The following is an 18,170-nucleotide window of genomic DNA, read 5'->3' on the forward strand; positions in this document are numbered from 1 at the left end:
ATGAGGATGTTGATCGCGTAAATGTTAACGGTGATGTCCTAGAAGTTCTTGCCAATCAACCAAGTCGGTGAAAGGTGTTGAAGTGTGTAAAGATGGGTGTGTATTGAGATTTTTTTAGAAATAAGACAACGAATGAGGTAGATGAATGTGGACTGGGATCAGAGGTGATTGCATGACTAGTTTTTGGGTTCACAACTTTTTATCAACTATTAAATTATTAAACTTATTTGTAAGTTTTTTAATTTAATTAGACTTGTGTGATCCATTTATATGTCAAATTAGCACATAACAAATTTTTTGACAGAATTGTGACAGAAATGCTACATTGATTTAGGACACTTACTTGCATGACTACATTGACGCACTTCGGTTATAACCTCATTATCTCAAGGCAGACCTTGCCATTCTTTGAGTCACCAAACCACCAGGGAAGTGTCGAACAAGCTCTCCAAGATTAAGGTTATGAGGATCTTGATCGCGTAAATGTTAACGATGATGTCCTAGAAGTCCTTGCCAATCAACCAAGTCGGTGAAGGGTGTTGAAGTGTGTAAAGATGAGTGTGTATTGAGATTTTTTTAGAGAATAGACAACGAATGAGGTAGAGAAATGTGGATTGGGATCGGAGGTGATTGCATGACTAGTTTTTGGGTTCACAACTTTTTATCAAATATTAAATTATTAAACTTATTTGTAAGTTTTAAAATTTAATTAGACTTGTGTGATCCATTTATATGTCACATCAACACATAACAAAATTTTTGACAGAATTGTGACAGAAATGCTACATTGATTTAGGACACTTACTTGCATGACTGCATTAATCGATTTTCAATTTCAGAGACCATTTTGATGTCACAGGTCAATTTTAGGGACCATTTAGATGTCGCGGATCAATTTCAAGGATCATTTGTGAGAAAAATGACTTATGGAACTCATTTATGTGCCATATCAGTACTTAACGAAATTTTTAACAGAATTGTGACGGAATGACCACATTGATTTGCGACACCTATTTTCAGGGACTACATTGATTGATTTTCAATTTCAGGGACCATCTTGATGGTGAAGATCAATTTCAGGGACCATTTGTGATAAAAATCCAAAAAAAAAAAAATATAGGAAAAAATAGACCCCAGAGCCTTAATTTTTTGTTTTGGAAATTACTACAACATAGTAGGCAATTATATATGAAGGGTTCTTGCTAGTAAGAACACGTTCACTGATTGAGCTTAAAATTTACAAAGGTTCTTACTAGTAAGAACACTTGTATATATTAAGTTCACATAATGAATGTGTTCTTACCGGTAAGAACACGTGTAAATATTCAACTCACATAATGAACGTGTCCTTACGGTAAGAATATGTTCATATATGACTAGCGTCCTGTTTTGTACTAATTTTAAAAAAAATAATTTTAGGGGGTCTACTCTTTGCCCTAGAATTTTTTTTTTTAAATTATTCCGAAATAGTAGGCAAAATGTTAGAAAAAAGCATGTTGCCAGAATGCAGGGCATGACATATCTTGACAAGTCATGACTTGTCTTGACACGCTAACCTTCTCATTGTGGCATGCCATAACAAGCCTTGCTAATTGTCAACAAATGCATGGCGTGTCATGACATGCATTATGTCGACAATTTGCGATGCTTGTCATGTCAAGGCCAACAACAATGTTTTGGCGTGCCACGATACGAGGGTTAGCATGTCATGCCATGCATTTTTTTTAACACTTTGACACGCTAACTCTAGTATCGTGACTCGCTAAAACATCGATGTTGGCATGCGATGACATGTCATGGCATGCATTTTGTCGACGTTTTGCGCGCTTGGAATGCGATGGGAATGTTATGGATTAGGATGTCATGACATGCATTGCCGACATCTAAATTATTCCGAAATAGTAGGCAAAGTGTTGGGAAAATATTGGCGTATCACTATGCAAGTGTTAGCGTAGCTATGACTTATCTTGACACGCTAATCCTCGCATCATGGCACGCCATAACAAGCCTCACAAATTGTTGACATAATGCATGGCGTGTCATGACATGCATTCTGCTGACAATGAGTCATTATTGATTCCCATGATCGGACATGTTTACTTATTTAACATGAGAAAAGTCATGAATAAAAATAAGATAAGAATGGTAATTACTATAGTTGTTCAAGTGTGTAATCAACAATCTCCCTTGGTGATCTCGAGCTCGTACCTGATTTTTCATGCATGACATACTTAATTTTGGTGTGCACGAAAAGTTAAGTATATTTTAAAAATAAAAATGATATATCATGTCTTGTATATGTCCATTGTTTATAAGTAAACATGCCGATGGTTAATTTGACATTGCTTCAACACAAAAATAAATTATATCTAGCCAAATGTAAAATAACATATAAAATTTGTAAAAGAAAATTCTAAACAAATGTAAAAGCTAGGCTAGCAACGTAATTCATATTTTATTTATTTGGTTTAGTATTTTACCTTACATTTATTTTGCCAGATATATACGACTAATTAGACATATTCTGACCGGCCAAAAACCTTAAAAAGGGAAACACGAAACTATTTTAAACACAGCCGTCACGTATGACATATTCAAACCAGAAACAGTAATTAAATGAATGATTTATAACATGGTCTACACAGATGCATGCCTATATAAACGCAAGACATTGGTACAACTGGAGACCAGGATATCTTCTGATTCCATATACTTCTATCTAATTTCTTGAAGATAATTTTGAAGTTTAAGTTCTCGATCGACGTACGTTCATTAGCAATGACGCCAACGATAGTTCCTGAGGTAACACTGATCTCCTGTGACATGACGATGCCAGTGATTGGCATGGGGACTTCACCGTACCCTAAAGTCGAGCCTGAAACAGCCATAGCTGCAATTCTTGAAGCAATCAGAGCGGGCTACCGCCACTTCGACACTGCCTTTGTTTACGGGTCAGAGCTAGATCTGGGGGGAGCCATAGCTGAAGCACTGCGTCTTGGACTTGTCAAGTCCAGGAGTGAGCTCTTCATCACCACCAAGCTTTATGCCAGCTTTGCTGAAAGGGACCTTGTAGTGCCTGCCATCAACATGAGTTTAAGGTTTGACCGATAGTGTTAAGGACTCGTTTGATAACATTTCAGTTTTTAATTTTAAAAATTCACAAAAATAGCTATTATTTTTAACTTTTCTAATAAAGTGAAAAATGAAAATGAAATATTTATCAAATAACCCCTATATGAAAGTTGAAACCCTAGCTAATTAACTTTTTTTTGTTAATAGTTAACCCTATTAAATCATGAACGAATTATGTAGGAATCTGCAATTGGAGTATGTGGATATGTACATAATACATTGGCCCTTCAAACTGGGGAAAGTGGTGAGCTCTATGCCAGTAGAAAAGGGAATGCTGCTACCCTTAGATATCAAGTCAGTTTGGGAAGGCATGGAAGAATGCAAGAGACTGGGCCTTGCGAGGGGCATTGGCGTCAGTAACTTCACTTCCGAGATGCTTGAGGACCTCCTTTCCATCGCCAAAATCCCTCCCGCCCTCAACCAAGTATGCTTAGACCATCTCCAACCGAAGGAGGGTCAGAGGGCTCGTTTTAGCCCTCTGCTCTTCCAAGAAATTAATATTTTAATGAACAGTGCATAGCCGTATTTCTTACCATCTCCAACCGAGGGCTAAAGGGCCATAGGGCTCGTTTTAGCCCTGTCATAAAAAACCATCTCCAACCGAGGGCCAAAAGGTTATGGTATGGAATGTGAAGAATTGAAATAAAATGAGGTAAGATAGTACATAATAGTAAAAAATATGTGAGAAATGGTGTAGGAAAAAATTAGAAATTAAAAAAAAAAAAAAAAAAAAAAAAAAAAGGGCTTGGCAAATAGAAAAGAAAAAAATAATAATAATAAGTGGGCTAGCCAGCGGGCTGGATGGCTGGCTGAAGATGGCTAGCCGGAGAAATGGTGTAGGAAAAAATTAGAAAATTAAAAAAAAAAAAAAAAAGGGCTTGGCAAATAGAAAAGAAAAAAAAAATAATAATAAGTGGGCTAGCCAGTGGGCTGGATGGCTGGCTGAAGATGGCCAGCCGGTTGGCCCTTTGTCTCTTTTTTGTCACGTGGGGCCCATGAGCCATTTGCCCTAGCCTTCAGTTGAAGATGGTTTTCAGGTTATTTTCGGCCCTCTGATCCTCTGGATCCTTCGATTGGAGATGGTCTTACATTCCTACTTTATGATTAGTTATTTTTTTATGCATGCATGCATAAGGCTATACGTTTTATTTCTTAATTCATTTGTATGTTAAAATAAACAGTTGGAGATGAACCCACTTTGGCAGCTGAAGGAACTGAGGGAGTTCTGTAAGGCAAAGGGCATTCATGTGACGGCCTACTCTCCGTTAGGGTCAACCGCGTCTAGATTTGGAGACAATAAAGTCTTAGGCTCAAAAGTCCTCCAGGACATTGCCAAAGCCAAAGGAAAAACAACTGCTCAGGTGCCGAGCTAGTTAATCAGTGTTGAAACATTATATCTCACCAAGTTAAATTCCCTAATAATGAATGGTTCCACAATACTTATGTAACTAAGTTAGGAAATTATATCGTTTCAAATTAGTAGTGGACCAACAGACTGTCTATGAAACTTTAACAATTAGCACTACTACTTCTGTCTATTACACACATACACACACAATACATATTTCTAGCTTAGCATTGCACTAATTAATTTTTCTTCTTTTTCATGATATGCAGATAGCGTTGAGATGGGTGTACCAGCAGGGGGTGAGCTTGGTAACAAAGAGTACCAACAAGGAAAGAATGAATCAGAACCTTGACATTTTCAGTTGGTCCTTGACTGAGGAGGAATTAGACAAGATTAGTCGTCTTCCTCAACACAAAACAATCACCTTCGCCTCAATTATGGGACCGCATGATGTTGTGCTCCGGATTGATGCTGGATTATGATCGATCGATCATTTCGGACCTTCATTTCATTGATGACTTCATCCTCACTAGGGTTTTTCTGTTTCTTTTGCTGTTCAGAATTCCATAAGTTTCCGCAGGTTCCACACTTGTTTGGAACTTATGGCATATATATATATATATATATATATATGTATATGTATATGTATATGTGTGTGTATATATATATATATATATATATATATATATGTACGCTTTACTCTGGTCAATCTTTGTGTAAGAATTTGGATTTTGTCGGGTATGCACGTTGTTTATATATTTTATATCGTGTCTTGAACACGGGCATAATAAATTTTCTGCTTTTTGAGTACAGACTTCGTTTGGATGTATATATGTGAAGCTCATTGACTTAGTTTTATAATCTTTAATTAACTTTTCCACTGTGTTGAATGCTAGAAAGGTAGGTACCGGAGACCGGAGAGTATATTTTTGTGTTCGCGATTGTCATGATAAATATGATATTTCTCTTTTACCTATTGCGTTTTGGACTAAAACTTTTCACTCTTTTTAGTCTAATTTAGAGTAATATTATCATCTGAGATGTAATAGAGGAATGTCATCTGGATTTTCTATTTACTTTTCTCACTCATCATTTGACACATGTATTCCACTAGCAAATTAAACCACATAATTAACACTGCACCTATTTGTATCATTTCTCTAACAGAGATGGAACCCATATGCATTGGTGGGCCCTACCTCTATTAGAGTGATAGTACAAATGATGGTACGGTTAGGTGGTAAGTGTAGCATTTCTCTATATTACTAATGCATTAAAGTCAAAAATTCTAATTTAATAGTGCTATTCACATATTCATTTTCCACCATAAAAGCATGAATTGTGTAGTTTAATTTATTAGTAGAATACGTGTCAAAGTGATGAGTGAGAAAGGTAAATAGAGAAATACAAATAGAAAATGTAGCTAGCATTCCTCTTATTACATTTGAAAATTACAAACATAATTAAGAAATTGATGTCCTAAATTTGTCAAACCATCCACCAGTGTGTAAGCTTCGCATGATGTTGAACTTAGGAAGTTGCTTTGAAAATGTCAAATTTTATGTATATTATGGATAAAATTTTCCACAAAATTTAAATTTTTTGAAATCAACTTGGTTAAAAATTTAAAAATGTATACAACATGTTTTGTTTGTTGTTTACTTGTTAGATTGTCATGATTCTACGTAGGTACAACTGGAAGCCAACAAATGGTATACTTCTATATATATGTGATATATTGAGGTGGGTGTATCGTATGCGAGCAAGCTGTGAGCATGGTAACAAAAAGCTTCAACAAGGAAAGAATGAATCAAAATCTTGACATCTTCGATTGGTATTTGACTGAGGAGAAATTGGACAAGATTAATCATATTCCTCAGCGCTAAGGAATTACCTTTGCCTCAATTTTTGTCCCTCATGATCGACTTCTTGAGATTGACGCTGAATTATGATTATTGTCTGATCCCATGCTTTTAGCGGGAAAGAAAAAATGAACAAAAACTTCATCTAAAAATTTAGGATGGTGCTAAACATGCACTCTTCTTCACCTCCTATACACTTTGTTAATTTTTGTTTTTTGATTATCTTCAATTTATTTGATTTAACGATTAAAATTTGAAATGAATGTGTGAAATGTAAAAAAAAAAAAAAATCGCGTGGCACTATCCAAAATTTAAAGTCAACGCTTTTTTAAAGACCTTTTGGTAGATTGGAATATTATACTTCTTTGGCCGGTTAATCTGGGGAATAAGATTCCTTGCTGGTGGAGTCATTGTTTTATTGCGTCAAGAATTAGTATTGTATATAGAGATGTTTCCATATGAAAGTTGAATTATTGTTTATATATAAAGATGTAATTAAAAAAATAAAAAATAAAAAATAATTAATATATATAAAGATGTAGTATAGCAAATTTTATACTTTAACAAGTTTAATTAATTTACTTATTCTTGTAGGAGATTCTTTTAAATTAAAACAAATTTTTGTTTTTACAATAATATTTTACACTATAGAGTAGTTTGGGTCAGGCGATATGGAGGAGGATTCTCTCCCCTCCTAATCTTTCTCCCCTTCCCTCCCCTCCTATTTGAACGGTTACAGTTTAACCACGTCAACTTCTTATATTGATTTTTTTTATAAAGATAATAAGACAAAAAACAATATGCGAGAAGAGGGAAGGGAAGGGGATAAAAATAGGAGGGGAGAGAAGTCTACTCCCAGGCAATATAATGAGTCTATCATAGGAATAATGATATACTACGAACGTAATACATGCGAGAGAATATTCTCTAACATTTGTGTCTATTTGTGATCATCAGGTTAATACTCTGATATCATGAAGAAGTTGAGGTTCATCATAGAATTAAATGGCAATATGGGGAGTAATTCATTTATTTATAAACACATGAAAGATCCATCCTTCTATCAATGTGGGGTTCATTCTCAACACGGCCCCTCGCGTGTGATGAATTTTTAAGCTAACTCGTGGACAACACAATAGACGTGACATGAACACGCACGGCCGTTAGATTTCACACACATAACAACATGGTCTGATATTACGTAGAAATATAACTCCTTGTATTGATGTGGTAAATATTACCATATATATAGACCAAAATCCTACACTAATTACAATCGAAAATCTAAACCACAGACTCTAGAGAAGGAGGAGAGAAGATATCAAAAGAAAATCCAACCTATCTCCACTATAGAGCTTGAGGAGCCTTCCTTCATAATTTCGGATTCTCGTATTAGCAAATAAGTCATTTGTTCAATTGTTAGATGTAATCAAGGACAATTGTGCATCCAAAATGTAGCTTTGCTTCCTTCGTTCCAATCGATAGATGAAGAGGCAAGTAGATCCACCGCATGGGAAAGACCTGTCGCAAACAAAATTCAACATTATTATCTTACTTTTAAAAGAAAATGACATTCACGGTGATCTAATAATAATCTTCTTGATTATTTTGGGTGCATTTTACTCACTAATCTTAAGTGGTGGTATTATTGTTCACCACCCTAGTTATTATTATTGGATGAGTTTAAGAGTTTTGAGATTTGTATTTACCCACTACATGGATCTTTAAACTCATCAAACGGTGATAAATAGAATGGTGAAATGACACTCACTGGAACACGGTGAGCAAGATATTGTCTGTATACAACGCACCTTTGTGAAAGCATTAACCCACAGTTGGGAAAAAGGATTCCAAATCCAAAATTAGTTTTCCATTTGCTCGGTTCCACACATGTAAAAGGAGATGGCAGTTTATTTTTGAAGTTTACTTTCATATGGTTGATGAATGTTTCCCAAGTCATGTTTGTTATTGACTCTTGAGCAACAAAGAAAATGCTTATTCTGACCAAAAAAAATGAGTCAAGGTTATTAACTTATTTAATTACAAAGAAATTAACGGAATAGGGAGAAGGGCGTTGATAAATCGGGTTAGCTAAAAAAAGTCAAGAATTACAAACGAGAATTTTTAGTTTTCGTTTCATATAATCAGCAGCTAATCGAGCCTGGGTCAACTTTAGTTTGTCTTTATTCGACGGTTACATGTTACTCGTTCTTCAGCTGGAATGTTCTGTTTTACATATTCAAGTAATTCAACTTCACCATTACTTAATGTCTAATAACACAAATTTCAACTTCTAAATCATTAATTAATCTCTAATAATATAAATTTCAACTTCTAGATCATTATTGCTTAACAATACCAATTTCACCGATGCAAGTAAGCTATTCAAATTTGTTCTAAATTATTATTGTTTAATAATACGTACGGTAATTCGTATGTTGGACTTGGTACAACGCCCCACGTTCACATTACTAACATTATTTGAGATGAGAGGAATAAAAAATGAGATAAGAAAGACAATTACTATAGTTGTGGAGCAAAAAATAATCAAGAAAATTATGGAGACGACACGTGAATTTTTTGGTAAAAAGGATAAGATTATTGCATCCACGAATTGGTGTTTTTATTGAGAGTTTGATTCACACGCTCGAAGAAGACTATCGCATTCAACATTTCTAATTTTTCTTCGTTCATTTGTAAATTTTTCCCACATATTCCTACTTCTAGAATTTTTTTATAAATTCTTTGAATAGCCCTGGGAAGAAATACGATGACGGAAAATTTATGAAACAACAACAAAAGACGCTCTCTACAAATTTGGGTTTTCACCCATTTAACAGATCGCGGAGCAACGAAGGCTGCCACCACCCACTGCCACTGTCGTGGCCCAATCAACCCTCGGTGTAATTTTTGCAGCCCTCAAAACCCAGCCCGTGCTGGTGTAACCTGCAGCCCAATTCCAGAAACGGCCCAAGCTTGAAGGCCCATGGAAAGACCCCTGCAGCAGCCTTTATGGCGTGGCTCAAGCCAGTAATGCAACCAAGCCTAGATGCCGAGCCAGCTTGCTGAGCCTCCAAGATCAGGCCCTAATGGCCACTCCACGCAAAGCTCAGCGCGCCCAATCCAGCGACCACCGCGGGCCTCCCTACGCTCAAGCCCAGCAACGGCTACAGCAGTAGCCCACGTTGAAGCAGCCCATTTCAGCAGCTTCATAGGCCCAATCTGCGCACTCCAGCAGCCTAGCAGGTTAACCCGTGCTCCAGACCACCCGCGCGCCCTAACCCGAATCCGCGTTTCTTTACCCCTAGGTCGACCCTTTGGTGATCCAAACCCATTTTTTCAATTTTTTTGACCTATTTTATGTAGATTTGGCCTATTTTAGCTCAAATCTCATGCCCGCAGTCCATTACACTTCCACCACTTAAGAAGATGCATATCGTCCAAGGTATGCCAACCCAAATGGCAAACAATACTTGTCTCGACAAGTCATAGAATTGACAAGCGCCCTCATGCAGCAGACAACCTTGGTGAATCAGCTATTGTTGCGTACCGAGATGCAACATGCCCTAGACGAGATGTCCCAAAGTAGGACAAAGGCAGACGACGAACCTCTTTAGCAGCGTCCAAGCAAGCAACCCCTCGATTAGCCACGAACCAAGCGTTCGAGCAGTGTACACTCCCAATTGGGCCCCCGAGATAGCGTATACTCTCGTCTTAACGCATAGAGGAGCGTGCACTCTCAGTCAGGCCTATGGAAAAGCATACACTCACGGTTAAATGTTCATTCATGGCTAAGCCCGTAAGGAGCATCATCCACCTCACATCGGAGTAGGTAGCACGATAGACGGAGACAAGCAGTCACACAAACCAGCTCAAGTTCAACCGGCAGCCTACGAGTAATTCGGTCGCCTACTAAGAACGTACCACATGCACCGCAACCGCAGCAATAGAAGAGCCGAGCGCATGGAAAAGCGGCCTAAACTAGCAGGTCACGACCGGGGCAGCTGAGAGTTCTGCTACCCCCAACAAAGCAATGAGAAGTTCCTAATCAAATGATTTTGCGATTTCCAAATGCAATGAGGTCACTGACGAGGCACTACGACAAGACATGACCAACATAAGCAAGTCATCCTTCACAGATGAGATCTAGTAGGCAGAGCCTCCACACAAGTTTAACATGTCAAATTTCACATCCTTCAAAGGGGATGAAGACCCGGAGAAACATCTAAAGTACTACTGAAGCTCAATAATCCTCTATCGAAACAACAATGCTTTCATGTGCAAGATATTCGCCACCACTGTACAAGGCGAGGTGCAAGATTGGTTCCACACCCTACCGTCACAATCCATCAGACATTTCGACAAACTTTCTTTGGTTTTCACTAAACAATATTCATCCTATCACTCGATCAAGAAGAAGTCTGACCACTCATTCAACATCAAGAAGAACCCAAAAGAGTCACTTTGTGACTATGTGAAAAGGTTTAAAGCAAAGAAGGCAAAGATAGTCGAATGTAACAACTCGATAGCTTGTGCATCCTTTCAAAAATAACTCCCAGCAGACCATCCGCTATTGGAAAATTGATCATGAAAGAAGATCTAACTCTGGCAGACTCATTCGCTCTGGTAGAGAAGCATGCACCTTGGGATGAGGCCTGACGAGCAGACAAGGCACTCGAGCAGTCTCGAAAAAAATCAGCAGTAGCTCAAAAGAAGGAGGACGGGAAAGAGTACAACAACAAAAGTAGGCAGGAAGCCAAGTAGCAGGGACCGATCCCCAACTAAAGGAGGCCTGACGCCAAAGAACTATTCTAAGTTCTCGATCCTGATCCACCAAATCCCCCACGACATCAAGAACAACTATGGTTCAAGCTGCCAAAGCAATCAAAGGGAGATATCTCCAAGTTGGACCACACCAAGTATTGCGCATTCCATTGTGGTCCCGGTCACACAACTGGCGATTGCTACACTTGGAGGAACTACCTAGAACAACTGGTGAAAGAATGCAAGGTCGACAGATACTTAGACATGCCAGATGCGCATCCGAGAAAAACGTAGACGCCGACGAAGAACCGCCAACCAAGACAATTTGTATCAATGACATCTTTGCAAAATTTGAGCACCTAGGACCCACTAACAACTCCAAGAAGAGAAAGATCCAGCAGACTCTACTAGTCTCACAGTTCCAGGCAGTCAACACCTAACCTAGACCCATCATTGGCTTCACCGAGCAGGATTCTGAAAGCGTCGATTTTCTACACGACAACGTACTAATGATATTTGTCTAATTACCTCATGTTATAGTCGACAAAATGATGGTTGATAACGGAAGTGCAATCAACCTACTTTAGTTCTCAGTAATTCAGAAGATGGGGCTGGAAAGCATAATCATATTTCTAGCGGAGGTACTCACCGGATTCAACGGACACACATCAACTACATTAGCAACATTACACTTGACATGAGAACACCGCCAGTTGTCTCGAAGCAAATGTTCACGATAGTAAGTGACCTATCTTCTTACAATAGGATTATAGGGCTACCTTAGCCGATAAAGTTGGACGTTGTAACCTCCGTCAAGTATCAAAAATTTTGATTATGCATCTCGGGATGAGGAATCAGAGAAATCAAGTCTGATTAGGCCACATCTCGACGATGCACTGTGCAAATACTGAATGAGTAAAAAAAAAAAGACTCCTACCCTCATAGAGGCTACCAAGGTCCAAAAGGACGACAAAGCTACCAAATAACAATCACAGCAGACAGATCAAGAAGATTGTGTCCAAATAAATGCGCCAGCAAACGAGACGGGATGGAAACCCGAAGAAGACACCGAGCACATCATTTTTTATCCCCATCAGTTGAAGAAGACTACTAGAATTGGCTCACGTCTGAGCTCGAAAGAAAATGAGGAACTCACGGCTTTCCTTAAGGAAAATCGTGACATCTTCGCACGGTCACCTTTCGACATGCCTGGCATCGACATAAGATAGCTTGCCACAAGTTGCATGTCGACCCTGCTGCCAAACCGATGATCCAAAAGAGAAGACATTTTGCACTCGAATGAGTGGAGATCATCGAAGTGAAAATCAACAAGCTATTAGAGGCTAGGTTCATAGAAGAGATAGCACACTCAACGTGGCTTGCCAACATCGTGCTAGTAATAAAGAAAAAGAAGGGCAAATGGAGGGTTTGCGTAGACTACACCAACCTCAACAAAGCATGCCTAAAGGATCCTTATCCAATTCCCCAAATCGATCTACTAATAGATTCTACTTTCATGAACCAGCTGCTCAATTTCTTGGACGCATACTCCAGCTACAACCAAATAACCATGCACGAGCCCAACAAAGAGAAAACCGGGTTCGTGTAAGAGATTATGTTGTAATGTTTAATTAATTTAGTTATTCATGCAAGAGATTATGTTGTAATTCAATACAAATTGGCATTTTGTTTGTACAATAATATTTTACACTATAAAGCAGTTTGGGTTAGGCCATATAATGAGTTCGTTGTAAGAACAATGGCATTCCACGAACCTAATACACGCGAGAGAATATTCTATCATCTTTGTGTTTGTTTGTTAGAGCCATCAGGTTTACGCTCTGATATTATGAAGAAGTTGATGTTCTACCATAAAACTAATTACAATTGGTAATTACATTCCTATAATACATGCAACAATTATAAAAATAATAGGGAGACTTTGGATACAGTCCCTAACTATTCTTTGACTAAAACCTTGTTGGTTTTCAATTTTGATCGAAATCCTTGAAATTAATGTGATAATTTATTTATATGTATGCTACTATATTTTTTAGTTGAAAATTGAAATTTATAGTTGTTTATATTAATGAGAATTTAAATAAAAACCTATAATTTGTGCGATTAAAAATATTATAATATAAATTATACTAATTTGTGGGATTAAAAATATTAAAATATGAATTATACTATTATGTGTGAAATTAACCAAAAAAATATTGTACCAAAACATGGATACATTCTTCAAAACCACAATGCATGTATATATTCGATTAAGGAATATTACCATCAGAGTGAGGATAGCAGCACTTTTTAACTCTAGTATAACAGTTTAGCTCAACTAACGACAAGCTTAAGGAATATTAACATTAGAGTAGAACATTCGTAGAACTTTTGAACAAGAAATGTAGGGGACGCTAAGGAAATACCCTCCAAAAGAGGCGTACGCTGCTTTAAGCGACGAACACACGGTATTATTAAGTAGAAGGCTAAAGTATAGTTCGCTTTATGGTCACCGCACGGCTGCGTACGTTCAAGTGAAATCTGCTGCTCGCCAAATGGCTGTGTATAGCGGCCATTGTATTGTAATATTTACCCTATCTATATACAAATCCAGTGTTAACTGACTGATCGTAGGTTCGAATCCAACTTGCGAAGATTTGGTTCATTCCAAAAGCGGAAACCGAAACCACATCTACCAGAGCTAGAGGAGCATCCCTCCATATTTTCGGATCCTCGTAATAGCAAATAACAAGTCATTTGGTGAAATATTGGATATTTGGATGTAATCAAGGACAATTGTTCATCCAAAATGAAGGTTTGCTTCCTTCCTTCCTTCCGATCGATTATTCGATTTGAACGTAAAATGCTAAATGGACAAGAAAGGATAAGCTAATATGGAAAGAGTCATTTCAGAGAGTGGGGTAAAATGCGGCCATACAGCAATCTCTTGCGTTCCCCCACATTCATACTTCTGTTCTATGACATAAATCTAGTGAAACCCTAATGCCCCAAATTTTCCCTACGCCTGAAGCAAACGCGCAACAGAGGCCCCGAAAGACTTGATTCGGGAAGGCTCGCTGCTTCCTCTGCTTCTGAAGGCACCCTCTCGCCTACCTTCTAACAAAAATACCGACTTTTTCCTATCATAAAAAAGGAGGACAGGACCTACGCGCCAGACCCATCAACCGACCACCTACTCACACTTGATGGACTTGTAAATGTGACGAACAAACAGCAAAGCTGCTCGGAAACCTACGGTGCCAAGCATGAGGAAGAAGCCGTAGCAAATGCAAGCCATGTAACCGAAGAAGAAAGACGTTTGCATAAAGCCAGTCATATCTGAACGGGCGTAGTAATAATACAAGCAATAGCCATAGATGAAGAGGCCGGTAGAGCCACCGCATAGGAAAGACCTGTCGCAAACCAAGAACTCCCATTAGTCCAGCCACACAAGTGATAGAAAGAGGAAGACATAATAAATATATGCTCTGCTATATGTAGGGATGAAAACTTTATACTATCACACAAATTTCAATGAATAATAAGGAAGAAGAAAAATCATAATGCAGCAAGGCACAAATCATGGTACAAATGGAAAGAAGAACTATGATAATCCAAAAATCGATTGAGTCTCATTAATCCTTTCTAGGGAACATCAATAATCTTGTATTCGCCTTTGCATAATCGGAAGTATTAACTGTACTTTCTATGAAACATCATTCCTTGAATTTTAAAAATAGAGCTCCCTCTGATGCTATCAATTACATAATCATGCTTTTCAAGAACCCCGTTAGTCTGTTATCAGAAGGTATAAGAACCATGAAATCACCCGTACACAGGATGGATCACGGAGAATATGATAATGATGAAATGCTCCACCCCTCTGAATTACAAAGCACATGTGGTAGATACCATACTTGGGACAAAAACATGTCCTTGCTAGTCAACCTCTCACAAGATGGCCTACTTACAAAATACAGCAACATAGTAGCTTCATAGGAGTCACGAAGAGCTGGCTTGACAGGGTCATAACTCAAAAGTAATGACACTAGTCACTGAAAGCACATAACATTATAGAGAAAACAACTTGAAAACCCCGAAGACCGTTAGTACCAAATAACTTCATCTACTGAATTTCAGAAATTCTCACACTTCGAAACATATTATGAGCATTTCTTGTATCTTATTTGTTTTTGCTTCAAATCCACAGCAGAAGTTTAACTTAGAAAACACTTAACAAAAGAAAAAGCTTGAAACAAAACAGGAAACTAAACCTAACTTCTAGGATATAAGCAATGTAACCTGGAATAGAAGAAAGATTACGAGTATATATGGAAAACTTAATGCAAGAAAGATGTTTTTACCTCCACCACCACCCATGATCTTCAGCAGCAAGTTGGAAATAGGTCAAAGCCACAGTTATAAAGGCAGTGACAATCAAAAGAATAATAAATACAATAAACAGGATGCTGTAGATTGTGTAAATCCTGTGACCCCAGACGCTGGCAAATATGTAGTAAAGTTCAATGTATATTGCACTGAAAGGGAGAAACCCAGCCATTGCCATCTGAGGAATGGTAGTCCTGTACCATGGAAGAGGTGGAATTTCTCGAGGATACTTTGTGGTGCGAACAGGAGCTTGGAACTCAGCCTTGCTGTTTTTCCCGGCAATACCACCCAAAACAAGCAATGGTGATGTTACCAATGTCCAAATAAGAACAATTACCACAATAGTACCAAAAGGAAGAGCTGCGGTTGCACTATAAGCAATTGCAACAGTGTTAAGGAAGCAGAAAGTCAGGAACAGAGGCCCGCAGAAAAGGCACCCAGTAAGTAACAAATTTCTCACCTGTCAACCAGAAAATGGAAACTAAATGATTCCGTTTCACTTTAAAAGCATAAACCATAAGTTGTATTTGTCGCCGAACAGAATCCAGTTAACTTACCCAGTTTTTTCCTTCAAGCTGACAATAGAAAGAAGTTGCAGTATATCCCGCAATGCCAGAAGTCAGTGCATATATGACCACAAGCGCAGTGAATAAAGCTCCTCGGTTGTATGGATAAAATACACCAACCAGTGCAAGCATAAAGATGAATATTGTGCTGGAAATGAATAAAGGAAGAAAGGGTAGCCTTTAATACTAATATGTAATAAAACGAAATTCATACATCTAAAAAAATTGCAATAAGATCCTCACAGAGTGAACAGCTGGGTTCCAGAACCATGGGCAGCAGCAAACAAAGATTTGTGCTGGGGGAACCGGAAAACATCACCATGAATGTACTTCCATCCAGTCTCTTCTTGGTCATCAGCAGCTTCCTCATCTTGTGCATACCTTATTAAGAAATTAAATAAATGATAAGTGACAACAACAATCTAAACAGAAAACCCGGAGATTTTCAGAAAACATCAAGGCGCAGAAAATAAATCTCACTTCATGAAATCGTTCTTCAGGACTCGCATGAGAATCGTTGCAAGAAAACCCGTCAAAAGGAGAACCGTGACGCATGAATTTATGATTGAGAACCAATGAATTTCCAAGTGATGTGGCAGTGAAGAGGACTGTGAGTATTTATCCATTCTATTCTCGAAGGGAATGTTTGTATCCGACCATTTTACACTGTACATGAAATCTGCATCAACATCCTTGTCCTCTGTCAAGTCTACAACAGAATGAGGATCCATCTTGGCAGTGATTTCAATCACATGGTCTTTATTGTACCGAGCATCAAATTGGATATGCTTGTAAAGGAAATATTTGTACTCCCTCGGGTCAGTTTTTCCTTCCTTGTCAACCTTTCCCAAAAAGCCCCAGATGGGCAAATCATCATAATACATTTGGAAGTAGTAGTCTTTTTTCACAGCAGTTCGAAACTGCACAACTTCTTCCTTGGTCAGCGTCCTTTTACAAGCAACCTCAGAGTCCTTATCTTTTCTGAACTCAAGATTATAGGGAGCACTAACAAGCCGATCCCCATTCAACACCTCTCCGAGCGCCTCCCTCTTCTCCTTCACATCACCTAACATTTACATCCATTTGCCAACAAATTAATAACCAAAAGAGGCAATAACACAGCAAATGCATCAAGAAACAAACTCCACGATCAGAACTGCATCATTATCATAATTTTAAAACCCAAAACTTTGCTTCTATCAATCAAAAATGTTTATAGGGACAATCACTCCGCAGTTCCCAACATATTAACTCCCCGAAATAGAAATTCCAGTGAAAATTCCTCAAGACAAGCCACTATTTCAGAATTTTATGCACATTTTTTCTAATTCGCAGCTAAAATTTACAATTACATATGGAACGAAGAATGTAAAGGCAAAGAATTTGAGATGCAAAACCTGCTGAGCAGAAGGGCAGATCAAAATACCGATACGTTTCGCTGCAACCAAACAAACAGATACAAAGATAGATTAATAATCTTCAAAAATCAGAAATTGCATGAAGAATTTCAGAAAAAGGAGAACGAAATCCAGATCCGAAGTCAGATCTGGATGAGATTTGATAGGGTTACCTGGGGTTGTGGAAGGGGCCGACTTTGTTGGCGTAGAGGGGGACGGCGTCGCCTTCGTTGTAGCGGTGGTCGGAAGCGTCCGATCTCACGAGAGTAGCGGTGCACACGATTAGAACGGCGAGTAGAAGAGCGGTAGGGAGGTTCTTCATGGTCTCGACGGAGAAGAAGAAGAAGAAGATCGAGTGATATTTTTTCAACCGGAGAAAGTGAGCCAATGAACGAAGGAACTAAAGCAACCGGATAATTATATTTTTTAAAATAATTAATTTTACTTTTTTTTTTTCTTTTTCTTGTCAGTGACTCGGCAACAACAACTTTTGTTGTGGGATTAGAGGATCTTATATTTCTTTTTCTTTTCTTTTCTTTTTTCTAGTTGCAAAAGGTATATTTCAATTTTACCGCATAAATATTTGGTGTTTTAATTAATTATTCAAAATCTAAACTTTTAGCCTATAAATTTTAGGTTTTAATCCAAAATAGTGTTTGTTCCTGAATGATTTTGACATGAAATTTTTGTTTGAGATCACTAAAAAATT

At 38.0% G+C, this 18,170-nt stretch overlaps 2 protein-coding genes across 2 annotated transcripts; one reads left to right on the forward strand and one right to left on the reverse strand.

Annotated features, from left to right (window-relative positions):
- The first annotated feature begins 2,778 nt into the window (after positions 1–2,778).
- LOC137736573 (D-galacturonate reductase-like) lies at positions 2,779–4,962 on the forward strand. Its single transcript, XM_068475821.1, has 4 exons — positions 2,779–3,098; positions 3,313–3,556; positions 4,314–4,493; positions 4,750–4,962. The coding sequence occupies exons 1-4, from the start codon at positions 2,779–2,781 to the stop codon at positions 4,960–4,962; spliced, it is 957 nt and encodes a 318-aa protein (XP_068331922.1).
- Positions 4,963–13,973: 9,011 nt separating this feature from the next.
- Positions 13,974–17,861, reverse strand: LOC137737049 (transmembrane 9 superfamily member 3). Its single transcript, XM_068476399.1, has 7 exons — positions 17,635–17,861; positions 17,462–17,502; positions 16,545–17,130; positions 16,308–16,445; positions 16,056–16,212; positions 15,474–15,958; positions 13,974–14,522 (listed from the first exon to the last, which is right to left on the reverse strand). The coding sequence occupies exons 1-7, from the start codon at positions 17,781–17,783 to the stop codon at positions 14,303–14,305; spliced, it is 1,776 nt and encodes a 591-aa protein (XP_068332500.1). The 5' UTR covers positions 17,784–17,861; the 3' UTR covers positions 13,974–14,302.
- Positions 17,862–18,170: the final 309 nt, after the last annotated feature.

This window comes from Pyrus communis, chromosome 6, assembly GCF_963583255.1.
Source record: "Pyrus communis chromosome 6, drPyrComm1.1, whole genome shotgun sequence".
NCBI lineage: Eukaryota > Viridiplantae > Streptophyta > Magnoliopsida > Rosales > Rosaceae > Pyrus > Pyrus communis.

Bases quoted from the DNA above. Each gene is read 5' to 3' on its own strand.
- LOC137736573 (XM_068475821.1), top strand. From the start codon at position 2,779: ATGACGCCAACGATAGTTCCTGAGGTAACACTGATCTCCTGTGACATG. The intron at 3,099-3,312 runs GTTTGACCGATA...CGAATTATGTAG, and splicing joins GCCATCAACATGAGTTTAAG to GAATCTGCAATTGGAGTATG. The intron at 3,557-4,313 runs GTATGCTTAGAC...TAAAATAAACAG, and splicing joins TCCCTCCCGCCCTCAACCAA to TTGGAGATGAACCCACTTTG.
- LOC137737049 (XM_068476399.1), bottom strand. From the start codon at position 17,783: ATGAAGAACCTCCCTACCGCTCTTCTACTCGCCGTTCTAATCGTGTGC. The intron at 17,131-17,461 runs GTTTTGCATCTC...TGTAAATGTTAG, and splicing joins TCTGCCCTTCTGCTCAGCAG to GTGATGTGAAGGAGAAGAGG. The intron at 16,213-16,307 runs GTGAGGATCTTA...ATTCATTTCCAG, and splicing joins GGAACCCAGCTGTTCACTCT to CACAATATTCATCTTTATGC.